Source organism: Mus caroli, unplaced genomic scaffold, assembly GCF_978045245.1.
Source record: "Mus caroli unplaced genomic scaffold, Mus_caroli_1 scaffold_5, whole genome shotgun sequence".
NCBI lineage: Eukaryota > Metazoa > Chordata > Mammalia > Rodentia > Muridae > Mus > Mus caroli.
Window position 1 is genome coordinate 67,574 of NW_028227260.1, and position 23,861 is coordinate 91,434.

Sequence of the window (23,861 nt, forward strand, 5' to 3'; positions counted from 1 at the left end):
GGTGAGGGGAGGAGCGGGCTGGACTCTTTTTTTTTTTTGAAACTTTTTTTTTTGAAACTTTTTTTTTTGAAACTTTTTTTTTTGAAACTTTTTTTTTTGAAACTTTTTTTTTTGAAACTTTTTTTTTTGAAACTTTTTTTTTTGAAACTTTTTTTTTTGAAACTTTTTTTTTTGAAACTTTTTTTTTTGAAACTTTTTTTTTTGAAACTTTTTTTTTTGAAACTTTTTTTTTTGAAACTTTTTTTTTTGAAACTTTTTTTTTTGAAACTTTTTTTTTTGAAACTTTTTTTTTTGAAACTTTTTTTTTTTGAAACTTTCACTTTCGTGGTGTCTTTCTCTGTCTCTGTATGTCCGTGTTATCTCTGGTAGGGAGCGCGGAAGGTGGGAAGAGGCTCATTATGCAAATAAGAGAGGTGGAGTGTCTAATTTAAATATCTGGGCGGGTTCTGACATCCTCAGGATGCAAATATAGGAGTGGGAGTGTATAATTTAAATATCTGGGCGGTCCTAACTGACTCATCATGCTAATCTGAGCCAATTGTGAGTCTCAGACCGCCCCATTATGCAAATCTGAGAGTAGGAGTGTCTAATTTAAATATCTGGGCGGGTTCTGACAGCCTCAAGATGCAAATATGGGAGGGAGACTGTCTAATTTGAATATCTGGGCGGTCCTAACTGACTCATCATGCTAATCTGAGCCAATTGTAAATCTCAGAGTGCCTCATTATGCAAATCTGAGAGGGGGAGTCTCTAATTTAAATATCTGGGCGGGTTCTGACTTCCTCAGGATGCAAATCTGAGAGGGGGAGTGTCTAATTTAAATATCTGGGCGGTCCTAACTGACTCATCATGCTAATCTGAGCCAATTGTAAATCTCAGACTGCCTCATTATGCAAGTAGGAGTGTCTAAATATCTGGGCGGTCCTAACCGACTCTTCATGCTAATCAGAGCCAATTGTAAATCTCAGACCGCCTCATTATGCAAATAGGAGTGTCTAATTTAAATATCTGGGCGGGTTCTGACTGGATGGGCGTGCTCTATCTCTGTCTGTCTGATCTCTGGTTGGGAGGGTGGAAGGTAGGGATGTTCCTATAGGAGTAGGGGTGTGGCCTAAAGCTCCATGGGCGTGTCTTATGCGAATAGGGGCGTGTTATGCGAATTAAAGGCGTGGACACACAGAATAGTTTTCACATCGAGAGCAATTTTATTGGAGGGGACATTCACAGACGCGTCTCAGCGCCGTCTGCATGCGCGTGCATTTGTGCATATTAACTGGGAGGGACGGCGGTTCCATCTCCACGGCGATGCGCGACCCTCCTCTGTCCCGAAGGCAGCCTTCCCGCGGTGTCCTCCGCCTGACTGGGAAAGGCAGAGAGAGAGAGAGAGAGAGAGAGAGAGAGAGAGAGAGAGAGAGAGAGCGGTCAATGTCTGTGCTGAATCCCTATTCAGCAAATCTTTTTTTTTCTCTTTTTTTTTTTTTAAATTAGGTATTTTCCTCAATTACATTTCCAATGCTAATTGGAGTGTCTAATCTGGGCGGTCCTAACTGACTCGTCAGTCAAGCTATATTCTGAGCCAACTGTGAGTCTCAGGCTGCCTCATTATGCAAGCCTGAGAGTGGGAGTGTCTAATTTGAATATGCGTCTATGAGAGTGGGAGGATCTAATTTGATTAATAGGCCGTCCTAATTGCCTCCTCAAGCAAATCTGAGACTAATTTACATCTATGACTGCCTCACGATGCAAATAGGAGAGGGGGAGTGTCTAATTTCAATATACGGGGGGGTTGCGACAGCCCCATTATGCAAATCTGAGGGTGGGAGTGTCTAATTTCAATATCTGCGCGGTTCCCTAGAGGCTCATGAAGCAAATCTGTTTTTTTCCTTTTTCTTTCTTTTTTTTTTAATTAGGTATTTTCCTCCATTACATTTCCAATGCTATCCAAAACGTCCCCAGTTGACCTAATGGGCAGCTAGCTCTGCCTCGTGATGCAAATATGAGGATGGGAGTGTCTAATTTATGCAAGTCCGAGAGTGGGAGTGTCTAATTTCAATATCTGCGCGGTTCCCTAGAGGCTCATGAAGCAAATGTTTTTTTTTTCTTTTTCTTTCTTTTTTTTTAATTAGGTTTTTCCTCCATTACATTTCCAATGCTATCCAAAACGTCCCCAGTTGACCTAATGGGCAGCTAGCTCTGCCTCGTGATGCAAATATGAGGGTGGGAGTGTCTAATTTATGCAAATTTGAGGGTGGGAGTGTCTAATTTATGCAAGTCCGAGAGTGGGAGGGTCTAATTTCAATATCTGCGCGGTTCCCTAGAGGCTCATGAAGCAAATCTGTTTTTTTTCTTTTTCTTTCTTTTTTCTTTTTAATTAGGTTTTTCCTCCATTACATTTCCAATGCTATCCAAAACGTCCCCAGTTGACCTAATGGGCAGCTAGCTCTGCCTCGTGATGCAAATATGAGGGTGGGAGTGTCTAATTTATGCAAATCTGAGGGTGGGAGTTTCTAATTTGAATATCTGGGCGGTCCTAACTGACTCGTCCTGCTGATCTGAGCCAATTGTGAATCTCACAGTGCTTCTTTATGCAAATCTGAGAGTGGGAGTGTCTAATTTATGCAAATCTGAGGGTGGGAGTGTCTAATTTCAATATCTGGGCGGTCCTAACTAACTCGTCCTGCTGCTCTGAGCCAATTGTGAATCTTAGAGTGCTTCTTTATGCAAATCTGAGAGTAGGAGTGTCTAATTTGAATATGCATCTATGAGAGTTGGAATATCTAATTTGATTCATAGGTGGTCCTAATTGCCTCATCATGCAAATATGAGACTAATTTTGCATCTACGACTGCCTCATTATGCAAATAAGAGAGGGGGAGTGTCTAATTTTAATATCTGGGCGGACCTAAATCACTCATCATGCTAATCTGAGCCAATGGTGAATCTCAGAGAGCCTCATTATGCAAGCCTGAGAGTGGGAGTGTCTAATTTGAATATGCGTCTATGACAGTGGGAATGTCTAATTTGATTCATAGGTGGTTGGTCCTAATTTCCTCATCATGCAAATATGAGACTAATTTTGCATCTACGACTGCCTCATTATGCAAATAAGAGAGGGGGAGTGTCTAATTTTAATATCTGGGCGGTCCTAAATCACTCATCATGCTAATCTGAGCCAATGGTGAATCTCAGAGAGCCTCATTATGCAAATCTGAGAGTGGGAGTGTCTAATTTGAATATGCGTCTATGACAGTGGGAATGTCTAATTTGATTAATAGGTGGTCCTAATTGCCTCATTATGCAAATCTGAGATTAATTTACATCTATGACAGCCCCATTATGCTAATATGAGAGTGGGAGTGTCTAATTTCAATATCTCGGCGATTCCTAAGTGACTCATCCTGCTAATGTGAGCCAATTGTGAGTCTCAGAGTGCTTCGTTATGCAAATCTGAGAGTGGGAGTGTCTAATTTCAATATCTGGGCGGGTTCTGACAGCATCATTATGCTAATATGAGAGTGGGAGTATTTAATTTCAATATCTGGGCGGTCCTAAGTGACTCGTCCTGCTGATCTGAGCCAATGGTGAGTCTCAGAGTGCTTTGTTATGCAAATCTGAGAGTGGGAGTGTCTAATTTTAATATCTGGGCGGTCCTAAATGACTCATCCTGCTAATCTGAGCCAATTGCGAGTCTCAGAGTGCTTCGTTATGCAAATCTGAGAGTGGGAGTGTCTAATTTCAATATCTGGGCGGTCCTAAGTGACTCGTCCTGCTAATCTGAGCCAATTGTGAATCTCAGAGTGCTTCGTTATGCAAATCTGAGAGTAGGAGTGTCTAATTTAAATATCTAGGCGGGTTCTGACAGCATCATGATGCAAATATGAGAGGGGGAGTGTCTAATTTAAATATCTGGGCGGTCCTAAGTGACTCGTCCTGCTAATCTGAGCCAATTGCGAATCTCACAGTGCCCCGTTATGCAAATCTGAGAGGGGGAGTGTCTAATTTAAATATCTGGGCGGTCCTAAGTGACTCGTCCTGCTAATCTGAGCCAATTGTGAATCTCAGACTGCTTCGTTATGCAAATCTGAGAGTAGGAGTGTCTAATTTCAATATCTGGGCGGTCCTAAGTGACTCATCCTGCCTATCTGAGCCAATTGTGAATCTCAGAGTGCTTCGTTATGCAAATCTGAGAGTAGGAGTGTCTAATATAAATATCTGGGCGGGTTCTGACAGCATCATTATGCTAATATGAGAGTGGGAGTGTCTAATTTCAATATTTGGGCGGTCCTAAGTGACTCGTCCTGCTAATCTGAGCCAATTGTGAATCTCAGACTGCCCCATTATGCAAATCTGAGAGTGGGAGTGTCTAATTTAAATATCTGGGCGGTCCTAAGTGACTCGTCCTGCTAATCTGAGCCAATTGCGAATCTCACAGTGCTTCGTTATGCAAATCTGAGAGGGGGAGTGTCTAATTTCAATATCTGGGCGGGTTCTGACAGCATCATTATGCTAATATGAGAGTGGGAGTGTCTAATTTCAATATCTAGGCGGTTCCTAAGTGACTCATCCTGCTAATCTGAGCCAATGGTGAGTCTCAGAGTGCTTTGTTATGCAAATCTGAGAGGGGGAGTGTCTAATTTCAATATCTAGGCGGTTCCTAAGTGACTCATCCTGCTAATCTGAGCCAATGGTGAGTCTCAGAGTGCTTTGTTATGCAAATCTGAGAGTAGGAGTGTCTAATTTCAATATCTGGGCGGTCCTAAGTGACTCATCCTGCTAATCTGAGCCAATTGTGAGTCTCAGAGTGCTTCGTTATGCAAATCTGAGAGGGGGAGTGTCTAATTTCAATATCTGGGCGGTCCTAAGTGACTCGTCCTGCTAATCTGAGCCAATTGTGAGTCTCAGAGTGCTTCGTTATGCAAATCTGAGAGAAGGAGTGTCTAATTTCAATATCTGGGCGGTCCTACGTGACTCATCATGCTAATCTGAGCCAATTGTGAGTCTCAGACGGCTTCGTTATGCAAATCTGAGAGGGGGAGTGTCTAATTTAAATATCTGGGCGGGTTCTGACAGCCTCATTATGCAAATCAGAGCCTAATTAGCATCGCTGACTGCCACCAAGTGTTACATAATTTGAATAAGAGAATGCCTAGGCCTAACCCTAGACCTCAGTAACCCTAGACCTCAGTAACCCTAGAACTCAGTAACCCTAGAACTCAGTAACCCTAGAACTCAGTAACCCTAGAACTCAGTAACCCTAGACCTCAGTAACCCTAGAACTCAGTAACCCTAGAACTCAGTAACCCTAGACCTCAGTAACCCTAGAACTCAGTAACCCTAGAACTCAGTAACCCTAGAACTCAGTAACCCTAGAACTCAGTAACCCTAGACCTCAGTAACCCTAGAACTCAGTAACCCTAGACCTCAGTAACCCTAGAACTCAGTAACCCTAGAACTCAGTAACCCTAGAACTCAGTAACCCTAGACCTCAGTAACCCTAGCCCTCAGTAACCCTAGACCTCAGTAACCCTAGAACTCAGTAACCCTAGAACTCAGTAACCCTAGAACTCAGTAACCCTAGACCTCAGTAACCCTAGCCCTCAGTAACCCTAGACCTCAGTAACCCTAGAACTCAGTAACCCTAGACCTCAGTAACCCTAGACTTCAGTAACCCTAGAACTCAGTAACCCTAGACCTCAGTAACCCTAGAACTCAGTAACCCTAGCCCTCAGTAACCCTAGAACTCAGTAACCGTAGACCTCAGTAACCCTAGAACTCAGTAACCCTAGGCCCCACTAACCCTAGGCCCCACTAACCCTAGCCCTCAGTAACCCTAATTTAAATATATGGCCGGGTTCTGACTGCCTCATTTTGCAAATATGAGAGTGGGAGTGTCTGGGCGGTTCCTGAGTGCCTCATGATGCAAATCTGAGCCAAGTTTAGATGTCAGGGTTAGGGTTAGGGTTAGAATTAGGGTTAGAATTAGGGTTAGGGTTGGGTTTAGGGTTAGGTTTAAAATTGGGGTTAGGGTTAGAGTTAGGGTTAGGGTTTGGATTGGGGTTAGGGTTAGGATTAGGGTTAGGGTTAGGATTGGGGTTAGGGTTCGGGTTAGGATTGGGGTTAGGTTTGGGGTTAGGGTTAGGATTGGGGTTAGGGTTAGGATTGGGGTTAGGGTTAGGGTTAGGATTGGGGTTAGGGTTAGGGTTAGGGTTAGGATTGGGGTTAGGGGTAGGGTTAGGGTTAGGGTTAGGGTTTGATGAGGAGTGTCTATTTTGAAACTTGATTCAAGTTTGTGTATAATTTGCATATCTGGGCGGGTCCTCACTGCCTCTATGCAAATCTGACAGTCATTTGCACTCAGTGTGCCTCCTTATGCAAACATGCGTGTGAGATTTCTGATTTTGCACCTCTCACTCCCTCATTATGCAAATCAGAGAGTCAACCCGCTTCTCTGGTCCTAATTTACACTCGCACGAGTTTCCGTGGTTCTAATTTAACCCCGCCCGAGTTTCCCTGGTTCTAATTTAACCCTGCCCGAGTTTCTCTGGTTCTAATTTAACCCCGCCCGAGTTTCCCTGGTTCTAATTTAACCCCGCCCGAGTTTCCCTGGTTCTAATTTAACCCCGCCCGAGTTTCCCTGGTTCTAATTTAACCCTGCCTGAGTTTCCCTGGTTCTAATTTAACCCCGCACGAGTTTCCCTGGTTCTAATTTAACCCCGCCCGAGTTTCCCTGGTTCTAATTTAACCCCGCCCGAGTTTCTCTGGTTCTAATTTAACCCTGCACGAGTTTCCCTGGTTCTAATTTAACCCTGCCCGAGTTTCCCTGGTTCTAATTTAACCCCGCCCGAGTTTCCCTGGTTCTAATTTAACCCTGCCCGAGTTTCCCTGGTTCTAATTTAACCCTGCCCGAGTTTCCCTGGTTCTAATTTAACCCTGCCCGAGTTTCTCTGGTTCTAAATTAACCCCGCCCGAGTTTCTCTGGTTCTAATTTAACCCTGCACGAGTTTCCCTGGTTCTAATTTAACCCTGCCCGAGTTTCCCTGGTTCTAATTTAACCCCGCCCGAGTTTCCCTGGTTCTAATTTAACCCTGCCCGAGTTTCCCTGGTTCTAATTTAACTCTGCCCGAGTTTCCCTGGTTCTAATTTAACCCTGCCCGAGTTTCTCTGGTTCTAAATTAACCTTGCCCGAGTTTCTCTGGTCCTAATTTAACCCCGCCCGAGTTTCTCTGATCACAATTTAAACCTTCAGGTGTGTTCACTGTTCTAAATTAAACCTGCACCAGTTTTCCTGCTTTAGAAAAAAATATAGAGCATTGAGAAAAATCCCCCAAAATTGGAACGTTTTTAAAAATTTACAAAAAACATTCAACAGTTACACATTCAAAATAAAAAACCCTAACTTGTAAAACAAAAAAGAAGACAAAAAAAAATTGGACCCTGTTGCAATAAGGCCCTTTTGCAATGGTTTCGTGTGGCGGAGATGTTTTCTGAGAGAAAAACTCAAAAAATGAAAATAAAATAATAATTGGAAAAGAAATCCCAAGTCAGAAACACTCCACAATTAAAAATATATAATAATTTGAAAAAAAAATGAATTAAAAAAAATTTGAGGTGATGAAGTGAAGACCTGTGGCCGCCGGGTGGCGCCCCAGAGCAGGTTTCTAACATAAACACTCAAAAATTAAAAATATAAAATAATTGGAAAAAATATTACCAGGTCTTAAAAAAAGAATCGAGTGTTGCAGTAACGTCCCATCACCTCTGAGTGCCTCACTACGATACTTTGCCACTAGTGGGAGTGTCTAATTTCAATATCTGGGCGGGTTCTGAGAGCCTCATGATGCAAATCTGACCCTCATTGGCACCTCTGACTGACTCACTATGCCAGGACTAGAGTGGGAGTGTCTAATTTAAATATCTGGGCGGGTTCTGACAGCCCTACTATGCAAATATGAGGGTGGGAGTGTCTAATTTGAATATCTGGGCGGTTCCTGAGAGCCTCATGAGGCAAATCTGAGCCTCATTGGCACCTCTGACTGCCTCACTATGCCACGACGAGAGTGGGAGTGTCTAATTTAAATATCTGGGCGGGTTCAGACTGCATCACTATGCAAATATGAGAGAGCAGTGAGGCCCTGTTGCAATGATTTCTGAGAGAAAAACTCAAAAGATGAAAATAAAATAATAATTGGAAAAGAAATCCCAAGTCAGAAACACGCAAAAATTAAAAATATATCATAATTTGAAGAAAAAAAAAAACAAATTCAAAATAAAATTCAAAATAAAAAACCCTATCTCGTAAAACAAAATAAAAAAAAAAAGAAATTGGAGCATTGCGGTAACGCCCTGTTGCAACGGGTTCGCGTGGCAGAGCTGATTTCTGAGAGAAAAACTCAAAAGATGAAAATAAAATAATAATTGGAAAAAAAAATCCCAAGTCAGAAACACTCCAAAATTAAAAATATATCATAATTTGGAAAAAAAAAACAAATTCAAAATAAAATTCAAAATAAAAAACCCTATCTCGTAAAAAAAAAAAAAAAAAAAAGAAATTGGAGCATTGCAGTAACGCCCTGTTGCAACGGGTTCGTGTGGCAGAGCTGATTTCTGAGAGAAAAACTCAAAAGATGAAAATAAAATAATAATTGGAAAAGAAATCCCAAGTCAGATACACTCCAAAATTAAAAATATATTATAATTTAAAAAAAAACAACAAATTCAAAATAAAATTCAAAATAAAAAACCCTATCTCGTAAAACAAAAAAAAAAAAAAAAGAAATTGGAGCATTGCAGTGAGGCCCTGTTGCAACGGGTTCGCGTGGCAGAGCTGATTTCTGAGAGAAAAAACTCTAAAGATGAAAATAAAATAACAATTATAAAAGAAATCCCAAGTCAGAAACACTCCACAATTAAAAATATATCATAATTTGAAATAAAAGGATTAAGAAAAAATTGGTTGCGACGCAGTGACGTCCTGTGGCCGCCGGGTGGCGCCCCAGAGCAGGTTTCCAACAGGAACACCCAAAAATTAAAAACATAAAATCATGGGAAAAAAAATGACCAGGTCTGAAAAAAAGAACGGGAGCGTGGCAGTGACGTCCCGTCGCCACCGGGTGGCGCCCCAGAGCCGGGGTCTCCTCGGGGCGGAACCACGCTGGGAGGTCGCGGTGCCCGCCCGGGTCCCTGAGCCCCTGTGGGCGGGTGTGTTTGTGTGTGCGTGTGTGTGTGTGGCGGTGGTCGGCGCTGTGCGTCCTACCTCGTCGGGGCGTCCGTCCAGCACGGCGGCGGCGGGGGGCTCACGCAGACATCTTGACCGCGGCGGGCGTCCGTGTCGTCGGCGTCCTGAGTCCCGGTGCGGATGCATGTGCCTGCCGTGTGCGTGTCGTGTGTGCTCGTGCGTGACCTAGCGTGTGTGTGTCGTGCGTGCTGTGGCGGGTGCGGGCGGCGCGGGCTTCCTACCTCGGGGTGTCCGTCCGTCCAGCGGGGAGGGCAGAGACATCTTGACCGCGGCGTCCACGTGTGCGTGTGTGCTGCGTCCGCGGGTGACGTCACGGTGGGCGGTGGGCGGCGGTCGGCGGTGGGCGCTGGCGCGGGATCCGGATGCATACGCAGAGAGACGCACGTTAGACGTGCAGAGCCGACGAAATCCCCCACCCCAGAGGAGCCCCACCCAAAAAATAATAATTAAAGACACCGGGGCGCGCGCGTGACGCGGTCCCGCCACGGGGGGACGCGCCCGAGCCCCGCGGGCGTCTCGGGACGAAACCCAGAGCCCCCGAGTCAGGGAGAGAGAAAAAAAAAAAACTAAAAAAACCGGAACTACAGCTCCCAGCATGCCCCGCTCCCACCCAGCCTTCTCTTCCTGTTCCAGACAGGAAGTGCCTCCATCTTAAGACCGCATGGTCGGGTCGAGATTAAAAAAAGCCCCAAAACGTCCCCCGCGCCGCCCCAGACCCCGATTTTACGTCACGGCTCTGCAGCGGGGGACCCCGGGCGGGCGCGGGGGTGGCTGGGGGACCCCGGGCGGGCGGCATCGCCGTGGAAACCCAGAGAGAGCCGCGCACGCGCTCCTTCCCGCACCGCAACTACAGCTCCCAGCATGCCCCGCTCCCACCCAGCCTTCTCTTCCTGTCCCAGACAGGAAGTGCCTCCATCTTAAGTCCGCATGGTCGGGTCGCGATTAAAAAAAGCCCCAAAACGTCCCCCGCGCCGCCCCAGACCCCGATTTTACGTCACGGCTCTGCAGCGGGGGACCCCGGGCGGGCGGGCGGCACACGGCGGGCCTCGCGTCACCCGGCGGGAACCGGGGAACCTGGCGGCGGCGGCTGCGGGCCGAGGGAGCCCCGTCTGGGCACGGCGGGGCCTGTGGGGAGCAGGGCGGGCCTGAGTCTGAGGCAGGGGCCTGGCCGGGAGCGAGCAGGGAGGTCGGGAGCTCGGGCAGGGCCGGGCCCGGGGCCCGCACTCACCGGTCATGGAGGCAGAGTCGGCCCGGCGGCGGCGGCGTCTCCCGCGCGGGGCCCGGGGAGGCTGGGTTCCTGGCGTTGGCGGGGGCGGCAGAGTCTCAGGGAGGCAGGGGCAGCCATGCTGGGCCGAGCGCGGTGCGGGCGGAGGAGGCGGCGGAGGCCGGGCAGAGCCCGCGGTCTGCAGAGCCGCGTGCGCACGTCCGCACGCTCTGGGCGCTCGTGAGGAATGCTGGGAGACGGGCGGGCGGACTGAGCATGCGCGGCGGGGACCGCCCCGCCCACCCGGCCCCGGCGGCCAATCGGGAGCCCCGGTCCCCCGTGACGTCACCCCGCGGGGCCCTGATAGGACGGGCCGGGCCCGGGACCCGCAGGACTCCGGCTCAGAACTACGTCTCCCAGCATGCCTCGGGCCCGCATCCCCCACACACACACGTGGTGCCCCAGGCCTAGAATTGGAACCCGAGACTCGATTCTGGGGGTGCGGGCGGAGCCCGGGTTTCTCCGCGTGGCCGGGCGTGGCCGCCCCGTGACCCCACTGTGCGCCCCGAGCCCGCAGTGACGGCGGGCATCCCCCTGTCTCGGCCTCCGCCTGGCGGGGCCAGACAGGAAGTGCCTCCATCTTAAGACCGCATGGTCGGTTCGTGTTTGAAAAAAGCCCCAAAACGTCCCCCGCGCCGCCCCAGACCCCGATTTTACGTCACGGCTCTGCAGCGGGGGACCCCGGGCGGGCGCGGGGGTGGCTGGGGGACCCCGGGCGGGCTGAGCACACAGTGTGTCAGTGACACAGTCAGTCACACAGTCAGTCAGTCACACAGCCAGCAGAGCCCCCTGGGAGGTTTCAAAGGCCTGGGCTTCAGGTCTCAGAGCTGAGCACACAGTGTGTCTGTGTGTGTGTGAGTGAGTGCAGCAGGCCGGGCTGGAACCCAGACAGTGCCCTGCCTCTGCACACAGTCAGTCAGTCACACAGTCAGTCAGTCACACAGCCAGCAGAGCCCCCTGGGAGGTTTCAAAGGCCTGGGCTTCAGGTCTCAGAGCTGAGCACACAGTGTGTCTGTGTGTGTGTGTGTCTGTGTGTGTGTGAGTGCAGCAGGCCGGGCTGGAACCCAGACAGTCCCCTGCCTCTGCACACAGTCAGTCAGTCACACAGTCAGTCAGTCACACAGCCAGCAGAGCCCCCTGGGAGGTTTCAAAGGCCTGGGCTTCAGGTCTCAGAGCTGAGCACACAGTGTGTCTGTGTGTGTCTGTGTGTGTCTGTGTGTGTGTGAGTGAGTGCAGCAGGCCGGGCTGGAACCCAGACAGTCCCCTGCCTCTGCACACAGTCAGTCAGTCACACAGTCAGTCAGTCACACAGCCAGCAGAGCCCCCTGGGAGGTTTCAAAGGCCTGGGCTTCAGGTCTCAGAGCTGAGCACACAGTGTGTCTGTGTCTGTCTGTCTGTGTGTGTGAGTGAGTGAGTGCAGCAGGCCGGGCTGGAACCCAGACAGTGCCCTGCCTCTGCACACAGTCAGTCAGTCACACAGTCAGTCAGTCACACAGCCAGCAGAGCCCCCTGGGAGGTTTCAAAGGCCTGGGCTTCAGGTCTCAGAGCTGAGCACACAGTGTGTCTGTGTGTGTGTGTGTGTGTGAGTGAGTGCAGCAGGCCGGGCTGCCCAGGGATACCCCCGACGCAGCCGTCCGCTTCCACGGGAACCCGGGCCGGGATCCGGGTCCCCGATGCGTCCCCGTGAGGTGGAGGAGGGCGGGAGGGAGGGAGGCAGGGACAGAGAAAGACCCGGGCTGCATGGGCCACAGGATAAGGCCAGGCCGCCCGGGTCAGAAGGGGAGAGGGGAGAGACTCGGGGTCGCGAGGCACGGGAGAAGCCGGGATGTCGCCTCGCGGTGGGACTCGGGCTCGGGCTTGGTCCCCGGGGAGAAGGGAGAGGGAAGGGGAGAGACAGAGACAGAGACAGAGACAGAGAGACAGACCCGGGGTCGCGAGGCACAGGAGAAGGCAGGATGTGACCTCGCGGTGGGACTCGGGCTCGGGCTTGGTCCCCGGGGAGAAGGGAGAGGGGAAGGGGAAGGGGAGAGACAGAGGGACACAGACAGAGACAGAGACAGAGAGACAGACCCGGGGTCGCGAGACACAGGAGAAGGCAGGATGTGACCTCGCGGTGGGACTCGGGCTCGGGCTTGGTCCCCGGGGAGAGAGGAGAGGGAAGGGGGAGAGACAGAGAGACAGAGACAGAGACAGAGACAGAGATAGACCCGGGGTCGGACTCGGGCTTGGTCCCCGGGGAGAAGGGAGAGGGGAAGGGGGAGAGACAGAGAGACAGAGACAGAGATAGAGATAGAGGTAGACCCGGGGTCGGACTCGGGCTTGGTCCCCGGGGAGAAGGGAGAGGGGAAGGGGGAGAGACAGAGAGACAGAGACAGAGATAGAGATAGACCCGGGGTCGGACTCGGGCTTGGTCCCCGGGGAGAAGGGAGAGGGAAGGGGGAGAGACAGAGAGACAGAGACAGAGACAGAGATAGAGATAGACCCGGGGTCGGACTCGGGCTTGGTCCCCGGGGAGAAGGGAGAGGGAAGGGGGAGAGACAGAGAGACAGAGACAGAGACAGAGATAGACCCGGGGTCAGACTCGGGCTCGGGCTTGGTCCCCGGGGAGAAGGGAGAGGGGAAGGGGGAGAGACAGAGAGACTTAGAGACAGAGATAGAGATAGAGACAGACCCGGGGTCGGACTCGGGCTTGGTCCCCGGGGAGAAGGGAGAGGGGAAGGGGGAGAGACAGAGAGACTTAGAGACAGAGAGACAGAGACAGAGAGAGAACCAGGACCCAGGGGCTGCGGGACCTATGCCGGGATCGGTCTCTCTTTGGCGGACGCCGACGCCAGGCAGCCCCCGGGAGGAGGGAGAGGAGGAGACAGAGAGAGAGACTTAGAGAGACAGAGAGAGCCTCTGCGCCTACCCTTCCGCAGGTTCAACGGGAGTGGGGGCTGCGTGGCTGGGCCGCCAGGGGCCCAGGGACACCACCCACACAGCCACACCGCCCGCCTGGACCCCGGGTCGGGATTCGGGTGCCAGAAGGGAGGGAGACAGAGGGACGCAGGGACAGACAGAGACCCGAGCTGCGTGGGCCGCGGGTGAGGCCAGGCGGGCCGGGTCGGGAGGGAGGAAGGGAGGAGGGGAGCTTGGAGCGAGGGAGAGAGAGAAAGGCAGGACCAGGGGCGGCGAGGCACCACACGGAAGCCGGGACGGTGCCCCGCGGTCGGGCTCGGGCTTGGCCCCTGGTGAGAAGACAGACAGGCAGAGAAATCCTCCATCCCTACATCTCTACAGGTACCACGCTACCCCTACCCCTACCCCTAGCCCTAGCTGAGGTCCTGTCCCTAGACCAAACCGTAAGTATAACCCTAACCCCGATTAAAGCCCTAGACCTACCCCTACCCCTACCCTACCCCTACCCCTACCCCTACCCCTACCCCTACCCCTACCCCTACCCCTACCCCTACCCCTACCCCTACCCCTACCCCAACCCTAGCCCTAGCCCTAAACCTAACTAGGGTTAGCCCTAAACCTAACTAGCACTAACCCTAACCCTAACCCTAACTCTAACCCTAACCCTAACCCCTACCCCTAGTCCTACCCCAAGCTGAGGTCCTGGCCCTAGACCAAACCGTAAGTATAACCCTAACCCCGATTAAAGCCCTAGACCTACCCCTACCCCAACCCCAACCCCAACCCCAACCCTAACCCTAACCCTACCCCTATCCCTGGCCCTAGCCCTAGCCCTAAACCTAACTAGGGTTAGCCCTAAACCTAACTAGCACTAACCCTAACCCTAAACCTAACACTAACCCTAATTATAACCCTAACTCTAGCCCTAACCCTAACCATATCCATAACCCTAACCTAACTCTAGCCCTAACCCAACACTAACCCTAACCCAACACTAACCCTAGGGGAGAAGGAAGCCAGGGGGACAGAGAGACTCAGAGACCCCGGGCTGCACAGGCCATGGTAAAGGCCAGGCAGGCCAGGTCAGGAGGAAAGAAGGAAGAAGGAAGGAAGAAGGAAGGAGAACCGGGGCGGGGAGGCACGGAGAATGCACAGCCGGGATGGTGCCTCTCGGTCGGACGCGGACTCGGGCTTTGGTCCCCGGGGAGAAGGGAGAAGGAGGGACGGAGAGACAGGGGGACAGAGAGACAGACAGACCCGGGCTGCGCAGGCCACAGTCGAGGCCAGGCGGGCCGGGTGAGGAGGAAAGAAGGGAGAAGGAAAAAAGAAGGAAGGAGAACCGGGGCAGGCAGACCGGGGAGGCACAGAGGATGCACAGCCGGGATATGGGGCCTCTCGGTCGGACTCGGACTCGGGCTTGGTCCCCGGGGAGAAGGGAGGAGGAAGGGAGGAAGCCAGGGGGAAAAAGAGATGCAGAGATGCAGAGAAGGTAGGAGAAGGTAGGAGAAGGTAGGAGAAAATAGGAGAAGGTAGGAGAAGGTAGGAGACCAGGGCAGAGAGACGTGAGGAAGCCGGGATGGGTCTCTCGTTGGCGGACACCTACGCCAGGCAGCCCTGGGAGGAAGGGAGAAGGAGAGGCACAGCGAGACTTAGAGACAGAGAGAGAAACAGAGACACTTAGAGAATTAGAGACTTAGAGACTTAGAGAATTAGAGACAAAGCGAGACTTAGAGACTTAGAAAAAGAGACAGAGGGACAGAGAGAGGCTCTGTCCCTACACTTCTACAGGTACAACGGTTGCAGAGGACGGAGATACTGAGCCGCCACAGGCCCGGGGACGCCACCGACGAAGCCACACCGCTCGCCTGGAACCCGGGCTGGGAATCGGGTCTCAGATTCACCCCCATTCTGCAGAGAAGGGAGGGGGAGAGGGGGACAGAGAGACAACAGAGACCCGAGCTGCGCAGGCCACGGTGAGGCCAGGCGGGCCGGGTCAGGAGGAAAGAAGAGAGAAGGAGGGAGAAGGAGAGGAGAACCGGGGCAGACAGACCGGGGAGGCACGGAGGACGCACAGCCGGGATGGTGCCTCTCGGTCGGACGCGGACTCGGGATTCGGTCCCCGGTGAGAAGGGAGAAGGAAGGGACAAAGAGACAGGGGGACAGAGAGACAGATAGAGACCCGAACTGCGCAGGCCACGGTCGAGGCCAGGCGGGCCGGGTGAGGAGGAAAGAAAAAAGCTTGTCGCCAGGGCCAGCAAGACACAATGAGGCTGGGATGGTGCCTCGCGGTCGGGCGCTGACTCCTGGCTTGGTCCCCTGGGTGGAAGAAGGAAAAAAAAAGGGAGGAAGCCAGGGGGATAGAGAGATGCAGAGTCCCCAGCTGCGCGGGTCACGGTAAAGACCAGGCAGGCCGGGTCAGGAAGAAGGGAGCTCGGAGAGAGAGAGAGACAGACCCGGGGTAGCGAGGCACATGAGAAGCCTGGATGTAGCCTCGCGGTCGGACACGGACTCGGGCTTGGTCCCCGGGGAGAAGGGAGAAGGAAAAAGAAGGTAGGAGAAAGAAGGAGAAGGTAGGAGACCAGGGCAGAGAGACGTGAGGAAGCCGGGATGGGTCTCTCGTTGGCGGACACCGACACCAGGCAGCCCTGGGAGGAAGGGAGAAGGAGAGGCACAGCGAGACTTAGAGAAAGAGAGAGAAACAGAGACACTTAGAGAATTAGAGACTTAGAGACTTAGAGACTTAGAAAAAAGAGACAGAGGGACAGAGAGAGGCTCTGTCCCTACACTTCTACAGGTACAACGGTTGAAGACGACGGAGATCTGAGCCGCCGCAGGCCCGGGGACGCCACCGACGAAGCCACACCCCTCGCCTGGAACCCGGGCTGGGATTCGGGTCTCAGATTCGCCCCCATTCTGCAGAGAAGGGAGGGGGAGAGGGGGACAGAGAGACAACAGAGACCCGAACTCGGTCGGACACAGACTCGGGCTTCGTCCCCCGGGAGAAGGGAGAAGGAGGGAGAAGGTAGGAGAACCAGGGCAGGCAGACCGGGGAGGCTCGGAGGACGCACACCCGGGATGGTGACTCTCGGTCGGACACGGACTCGGGCTTGGTCCCCGGGAGAAGGGAGAAGGAGGGAGAAGGTAGGAGAACCGGGGCAGGCAGACCGGGGAGGCTCGGAGGACGCACACCCGGGATGGTGACTCTCGGTCGGACACGGACTCGGGCTCGGTCCCCGGGAGAAGGGAGAAGGCAGGAGAAGGTAGGAGAACCGGGGCAGGCAGACCGGGGAGGCACGGAGGACGCATACCCGGGATGGGGCCTCTCGGTCGGGCACGGACGCTGACTCTGTCCCCGGGAGAAGGGAGAAGGAAGGAGAAGGTAGGAGAACCGGGGCAGGCAGACCGGGGAGGCACGGAGGACGCACACCCGGGATGGGGCCTCTCGGTCGGACACGGACTCGGGCTTGGTCCCCGGGAGAAGGTAGAAGGCAGGAGAAGGTAGGAGAACTGGGGCAGGCAGACCGGGGAGGCTCGGAGGATGCACACCCGGGATGGGGCCTCTCGGTCGGGCACGGACTCGGGCTTGGTCCCCGGGAGAAGGTAGAAGGCAGGAGAAGGAAAAGAGAACCGGGGCAGGCAGACCGGGGAGGCACGGAGGACGCACACCCGGGATGGGGCCTCTCGGTCGGGCACGGTCTCGGGCTTGGTCCCCGGAAAAAAGGTTAAGGTAGGAGAAGGTAGGAGAACCGGGGCACGCAGACCGGGGAGGCAAGGAGGACACACACCCGGGATGGGGCCTCTCGGTCGGGCACGGACTCGGGCTCTGTCCCCGGGAGAAGGTAGAAGGCAGGAGAAGGAAAAGAGAACCGGGGCAGGCAGACCGGGGAGGCACGGAGGACGCACACCCAGCATGGGGCCTCTCGGTCGGGCACGGACTCGGGCTCGGACCCCGGGAGAAGGGAGAAGGAGGGAGAAGGTAGGAGAACCGGGGCAGGCAGACCGGGGAGGCACGGAGGACGCACACCCGGGATGGGGCCTCTCGGTCGGACACGGACTCGGGCTTGGTCCCCGGAAAGAAGGTAGAAGGTAGGAGAAGGTAGGAGAACCGGGGCAGGCAGACCGGGGAGGCACGGAGGACGCACACCCGGGATGGTGACTCTCGGTCGGGCACGGACTCGGGCTTGGTCCCCGGGAGAAGGGAGAAGCAGGGAGAAGGTAGGAGAACCGGGGCCGGCAGACCGGGGAGGCACGGAGGACGCACACCCAGCATGGGGCCTCTCGGTCGGGCACGGACTCGGGCTCGGACCCCGGGAGAAGGGAGAAGGAGGGAGAAGGTAGGAGAACCGGGGCAGGCAGACCGGGGAGGCACGGAGGACGCACACCCGGGATGGGGCCTCTCGGTCGGGCACGGTCTCGGGCTTGGTCCCCGGAAAGAAGGTTAAGGTAGGAGAAGGTAGGAGAACCGGGGCACGCAGACCGGGGAGGCAAGGAGGACACACACCCGGGATGGGGCCTCTCGGTCGGGCACGGACTCGGGCTCTGTCCCCGGGAGAAGGTAGAAGGCAGGAGAAGGAAAAGAGAACCGGGGCAGGCAGACCGGGGAGGCACGGAGGACGCACACCCAGCATGGGGCCTCTCGGTCGGGCACGGACTCGGGCTTGGTCCCCGGGAGAAGGGAGAAGGCAGGAGAAGGAAAGGTTTTTTTCGCCACCGGGGGGCGCTGAGATAGGCTCTATATCCTATGGAAACTACATCTCCCATGAGCACCCGGTGCTCACTTCCTGTCTAAAATGGAGCCACTTCCAAACTAATTTTTAAAAAAAATTTAAGGTAAAATAAATATTTTTAAAATGTCCAAAAAAATTATTTTTTTCAAGCATTACACTTGAAAATAATTTTTTTTTCAAAATCTCACTTAACTAATTTTTAAAAAAATTTTAAAGAAAGTATTTTTAAAATGTCCAAAAAAATTATTTTTTTCAAGCATTACACTTGAAAATAATTTTTTTTTTCAAAATCTCACTTAACTAATTTTTAAAAAAATTTTAAAGAAAGTATTTTTAAAATGTCCAAAAAAATTATTTTTTTCAAGCATTACACTTGAAAATAAAATTTTTTCAAATTCTCAGTTACCCATTTTTTTCTAGGTAAACTGACATTAAGGTTCATTTAAAAATCTCAATCAAAAGGCGCGGGATCGCCCCGCGGAGAAGGAACGAGACAGAGGTACAGAGAGAGACTCTCTTCACCTATACTCCTACAGGTTCAACGGAACGGCGGGACGCGGGTCCGCGCCGCCGCCAGCCCGGGGACTCTGGCGGCCCCGCCACACTGCGCTCCTGGAACTCTGGCCTGGGAGCAGCCGCCAGATTCCTTCCCTTCCGCCGGAGAACCAGCGCGGCGGTTGCGTTTTTTCGCCACCGGGTGGCGCGGAGATAGGCTCTGTGTCCTGTGGAGACTACATCTCCCACGAGCACCCGGGGCTCACTTCCTGTCTAAAATGGAGCCACTTCCAAACTCATTTCTTAAAAAATTTTAAAGTCAAATAAATTTTTTTCAAATGTCCAATGAAATCATTTTTTTTCAAACGTTACGACACTGGAAAGTAAAATTTTCGCCTTGACAATCTTACTACAATCACAATTAAAATCAATTTGTGTCAAATTTAAATGGACGTTAAATTTTTTTTTTTACATCTCCCATGAGCACCCGGGGGCTCACTCCCTGTCTAAAATGGAGAATCTTAAAAACTAATTTTTAAAAAGTTTTTAAAGTTAAATAATTTTTTATTAAATTTCCAATAAAATTATTTTTTTAGAAAATTTTAAAAAATTGACATTTTTTTAAAATCTCAAAAAAATTTTTTTCAATTAGTATTGACTTTAAAATCTTATTACAATCTCGATTAAAATCCATTTCTGTCAAAATGAGATTGGACGTTAAAATTTTACTAAAATCTCAATTGAAATCAATTTTTTACTTTAAATCGACATTAGAATTTTCTTAAAACCTCAATTAAAATCAATTATCTACGTAAATTGACGTTAAAATATTTTTAAAATCTAAATCTAATTCCCTCATTTTCAATATAAAGGAGAGGAATTAAAACCCTGGGTGGATTCACAGGGAGTCAGTCCTGTGTGGCGAGCCCACCAGCCACCCGGGTCCACAAAAACTACATCTCCCACGAGGACCCGGGGCGCTCAATTCCGGTCCAAACTGGAGGCTCTTCCGGTTGGCCGGCAGTGACCGTGCCTGTTTTGCATAATGAGATTCAAATGAGGGTTGGATTTGCATATTGAGGCTGAGAACTACATCTCCCATGAGGACCCGGGGCTCACTTCCGGTCCAAAAATGGAAGAACTTCCGGTTGTAGTCCAAAAAAGAACTACAGCTCCCATGAGGACCCGGGGCTCACTTCCGGTGCAAAATGGAGGAACTTCCGGTTGTAGTCCACAAAAGAACTACATCTCCCATGAGGACCCGGGGCTCACTTCCGGTCAGAAATTGAGGCACTTCCGGTTGTAGTCCAGAAAAGAACTTCATCTCCCATGAGGACCCGGGGCTCACTTCCGGTGCAAAATGGAGGAACTTCCGGTTGTAGTCCACAAAAGAACTACATCTCCCATGAGGACCCGGGGCTCACTTCCGGTCAGAAATTGAGGCACTTCCGGTTGTAGTCCAGAAAAGAACTACATCTCCCATGAGGACCCGGGGCTCACTTCCGGTGCAAAATGGAGGAACTTCCGGTTGTAGTCCACAAAAGAACTACATCTCCCATGAGGACCCGGGGCTCACTTCCGGTCAGAAATTGAGGCACTTCCGGTTGTAGTCCAGAAAAGAACTACATCTCCCATGAGGACCCGGGGTTCACTTCCGGTCCAAGATGGAGGAACTTCCGGTTGTAGTCCACAAAAGAACTACATCTCCCATGAGGACCCGGGACTCACTTCCGGTCAGAAATGGAGGAACTTCCGGTTGTAGTCCAGAAAAGAACTACATCTCCCATGAGGACCCGGGGTTCACTTCCGGTCCAAGATGGAGGAACTTCCGGTTGTAGTCCACAAAAGAACTACGTCTCCCATGAGGACCCGGGACTCACTTCCGGTCAGAAATGGAGGAACTTCCGGTTGTAGTCCAGAAAAGAACTACATCTCCCATGAGGACCCGGGACTCACTTCCGGTCCAAGATGGAGGAACTTCCGGTTGTAGTCCACAAAAGAACTACATCTCCCATGAGGACCCGGGGCTCACTTCCGGTCAGAAATGGAGGAACTTCCGGTTGTAGTCCAGAAAAGAACTACATCTCCCATGAGGACCCGGGGTTCACTTCCGGTCCAAGATGGAGGAACTTCCGGTTGTAGTCCACAAAAGAACTACATCTCCCATGAGGACCCGGGACTCACTTCCGGTCCAAGATGGAGGAACTTCCGGTTGTAGTCCACAAGAGAACTACATCTCCCATGAGGACCCGGGGCTCACTTCCGGTCCAAGATGAAGGAACTTCCGGTTGGCATGCAGTTACACTGCATAAACTCCAGGGGGCGCTAGAGAATCTGTAGTCCACACCAAAAAACTACATCTCCCATGAGAACCCGGGGTTCACTTCCGGTCCAACATGGAGGAACTTCCGGTTGTAGTCCAGAAAAGAACTACAGCTCCCATGAGGACACGGGGTTCACTTCCGGTCCAAAATGGAGACACTTCCGGTTGTAGTCCAGAAAAGAACTACATCTCCCATGAGGACCCGGGGCTCACTTCCGGTGCAAAATGGAGGAACTTCCGGTTGTAGTCCATAAAAGAACTACATCTCCCATGAGGACCCGGGGCTCACTTCCGGTCCAAGATGAAGGAACTTCCGGTTGTAGTCCACAGAAGAACTACAGCTCCCATGAGTACCCGGGGCTCACTTCCGGTTGTAGTCCAGAAAAGAACTACAGCTCCCATGAGGACCCGGGGCTCACTTCCGGTTGTAGTCCAGAAAAGAACTTCATCTCCCATGAGGACCCGGGACTCACTTCCGGTGCAAAATGGAGGCACTTCCGGTTGTAGTCCACAGAAGAACTACATCTCCCATGAGGACCCGGGGCTCACTTCCGGTTGTAGTCCACAGAAGAACTACAGCTCCCATGAGGACCCGGGGCTCACTTCCGGTTGTAGTCCACAGAAGAACTTCATCTCCCATGAGGACCCGGGACTCACTTCCTGTTGTAGTCCACAGAAGAACTACAGCTCCCATGAGGACCCGGGGCTCACTTCCGGTTGTAGTCCACAGAAGAACTACAGCTCCCATGAGGACCCGGGGCTCACTTCCGGTTGTAGTCCACAGAAGAACTACAGCTCCCACCTCACTTCCTGTCGGGCACAGGAAGGAAGTCGGGGCTCAGGCCTGCTGGGAGCCGTAGTCCCCACGTGGGTGAGAGCACAGACCTCTCGATCCGTCCGTCTGTCTGTCGGGGGACGACGCCCCGGGGACCGACCGACCCCGACCCCCCAGGGCCCCCCGAGAACCCGGTGTCGGGGCGACCCTGAGGCGGATCTGGGGCCCGGGACTACAACCCCCCGGGGCATGCTGGGAGACGTAGTCCCCCCGCGGGTGAGAGCAGCCCTCTGTCCACCCGTCCTCACCCCTCTCTCTGCCCGCCTCCCCGTCTCCAGGCCCCGCCTCCCGGGAAACCGACCGAGGCCCCGCCCCCCGCGGCCCCCCAGACGTCCGGTCCCGGGGCGACCCCGAGGCCGCCGGGGAGGGCGGGGCCGCGCCCCCCGAGGCATGCTGGGAGCCGTGGCCGCCACGTGGCCCAAAGCTCCCGTGAGTGTGCGCCAAGTCCAACCCACGCCTGTCACCCCAGAGCCAGAGACCCACTGAGGCAGAGGCAGGGGGATGACTGAGGTCACACACAGCCCTGGGTGCACGCCGTGAGCCCAAGGACACAGAGACAGACACACAGACACACAGACACACTGTGTGCTCAGCTCTGAGACCTGAAGCCCAGGCCTTTGAAACCTCCCAGGGGGCTCTGCTGGCTGTGTGACTGACTGACTGTGTGACTGACTGACTGTGTGCAGAGGCAGGGGACTGTCTGGGTTCCAGCCCGGCCTGCTGCACTCACTCACACACACACACACACACAGACACAGACACACAGACACACTGTGTGCTCAGCTCTGAGACCTGAAGCCCAGGCCTTTGAAACCTCCCAGGGGGCTCTGCTGGCTGTGTGACTGACTGACTGTGTGACTGACTGACTGTGTGCAGAGGCAGGGGACTGTCTGGGTTCCAGCCTGGCCTGCTGCACTCACACACAGACACACAGACACACAGACACACTGTGTGCTCAGCTCTGAGACCTGAAGCCCAGGCCTTTGAAACCTCCCAGGGGGCTCTGCTGGCTGTGTGACTGACTGACTGTGTGACTGACTGACTGTGTGCAGAGGCAGGGGACTGTCTGGGTTCCAGCCCGGCCTGCTGCACTCACACACACACAGACACACACAGACACACAGACACACTGTGTGCTCAGCTCTGAGACCTGAAGCCCAGGCCTTTGAAACCTCCCAGGGGGCTCTGCTGGCTGTGTGACTGACTGACTGTGTGACTGACTGACTGTGTGCAGAGGCAGGGCACTGTCTGGGTTCCAGCCTGGCCTGCTGCACTCACTCACTCACTCACACACACACAGACACACAGACACACAGACACACTGTGTGCTCAGCTCTGAGACCTGAAGCCCAGGCCTTTGAAACCTCCCAGGGGGCTCTGCTGGCTGTGTGACTGACTGACTGTGTGACTGACTGACTGTGTGCAGAGGCAGGGCACTGTCTGGGTTCCAGCCCGGCCTGCTGCACTCACTCACACACACACACAGACACACAGACACACAGACACACTGTGTGCTCAGCTCTGAGACCTGAAGCCCAGGCCTTTGAAACCTCCCAGGGGGCTCTGCTGGCTGTGTGACTGACTGACTGTGTGACTGACTGACTGTGTGCAGAGGCAGGGGACTGTCTGGGTTCCAGCCCGGCCTGCTGCACTCACTCACACACAGACACACAGACACACAGACACACTGTGTGCTCAGCTCTGAGACCTGAAGCCCAGGCCTTTGAAACCTCCCAGGGGGCTCTGCTGGCTGTGTGACTGACTGACTGTGTGACTGACTGTGTCACTGACACACTGTGTGCTCAGCCCGCCCGGGGTCCCCCAGCCACCCCCGCGCCCGCCCGGGGTCCCCCGCTGCAGAGCCGTGACGTAAAATCGGGGTCTGGGGCGGCGCGGGGGACGTTTTGGGGCTTTTTTCAAACACGAACCGACCATGCGGTCTTAAGATGGAGGCACTTCCTGTCTGGCCCCGCCAGGCGGAGGCCGAGGCAGGGGGATGCCCGCCTTCACGGCGGGCTCGGGGCGCACAGTGGGGTCACGGGACGGCCACGCCCGGCCACGCGGGGAAACCCGGGCTCCGCCCG

At 53.1% G+C, this 23,861-nt stretch overlaps 2 protein-coding genes across 3 annotated transcripts in view; both read right to left on the reverse strand.

Moving 5' to 3' along the window:
• Positions 1–1,182: 1,182 nt before the first annotated feature.
• Positions 1,183–11,333, reverse strand: LOC147004442 (uncharacterized). Of its 2 annotated transcripts, none has more exons than XM_085837850.1 (4): positions 10,464–11,333; positions 10,229–10,360; positions 9,457–9,581; positions 1,183–1,360 (listed from the first exon to the last, which is right to left on the reverse strand). In XM_085837850.1, exons 1-2 carry the CDS (start codon positions 11,077–11,079, stop codon positions 10,287–10,289), a joined length of 690 nt encoding a protein of 229 aa, XP_085693976.1. In that variant the 5' UTR covers positions 11,080–11,333; the 3' UTR covers positions 1,183–1,360; positions 9,457–9,581; positions 10,229–10,286. The 2 variants fall into 2 exon arrangements, with proteins under 2 accessions (XP_085693976.1, XP_085693975.1); XM_085837849.1 differs by having other exon boundaries at positions 9,963–10,360.
• Positions 1,183–23,861, reverse strand: part of LOC147004443 (uncharacterized) — a 52,599-nt gene continuing 29,920 nt past the window's right edge. The window contains exon 6 of the mRNA XM_085837851.1: positions 1,183–1,356. The gene's annotated coding sequence lies outside the window, so the exon portion shown is untranslated. The remainder of the gene's footprint in view (positions 1,357–23,861) is intronic.

Bases quoted from the DNA above. Each gene is read 5' to 3' on its own strand.
- LOC147004442 (XM_085837850.1), bottom strand. From the start codon at position 11,079: ATGGAGGCACTTCCTGTCTGGCCCCGCCAGGCGGAGGCCGAGACAGGG. The intron at 10,361-10,463 runs GTGAGTGCGGGC...TGCTCCCCACAG, and splicing joins CGACTCTGCCTCCATGACCG to GCCCCGCCGTGCCCAGACGG.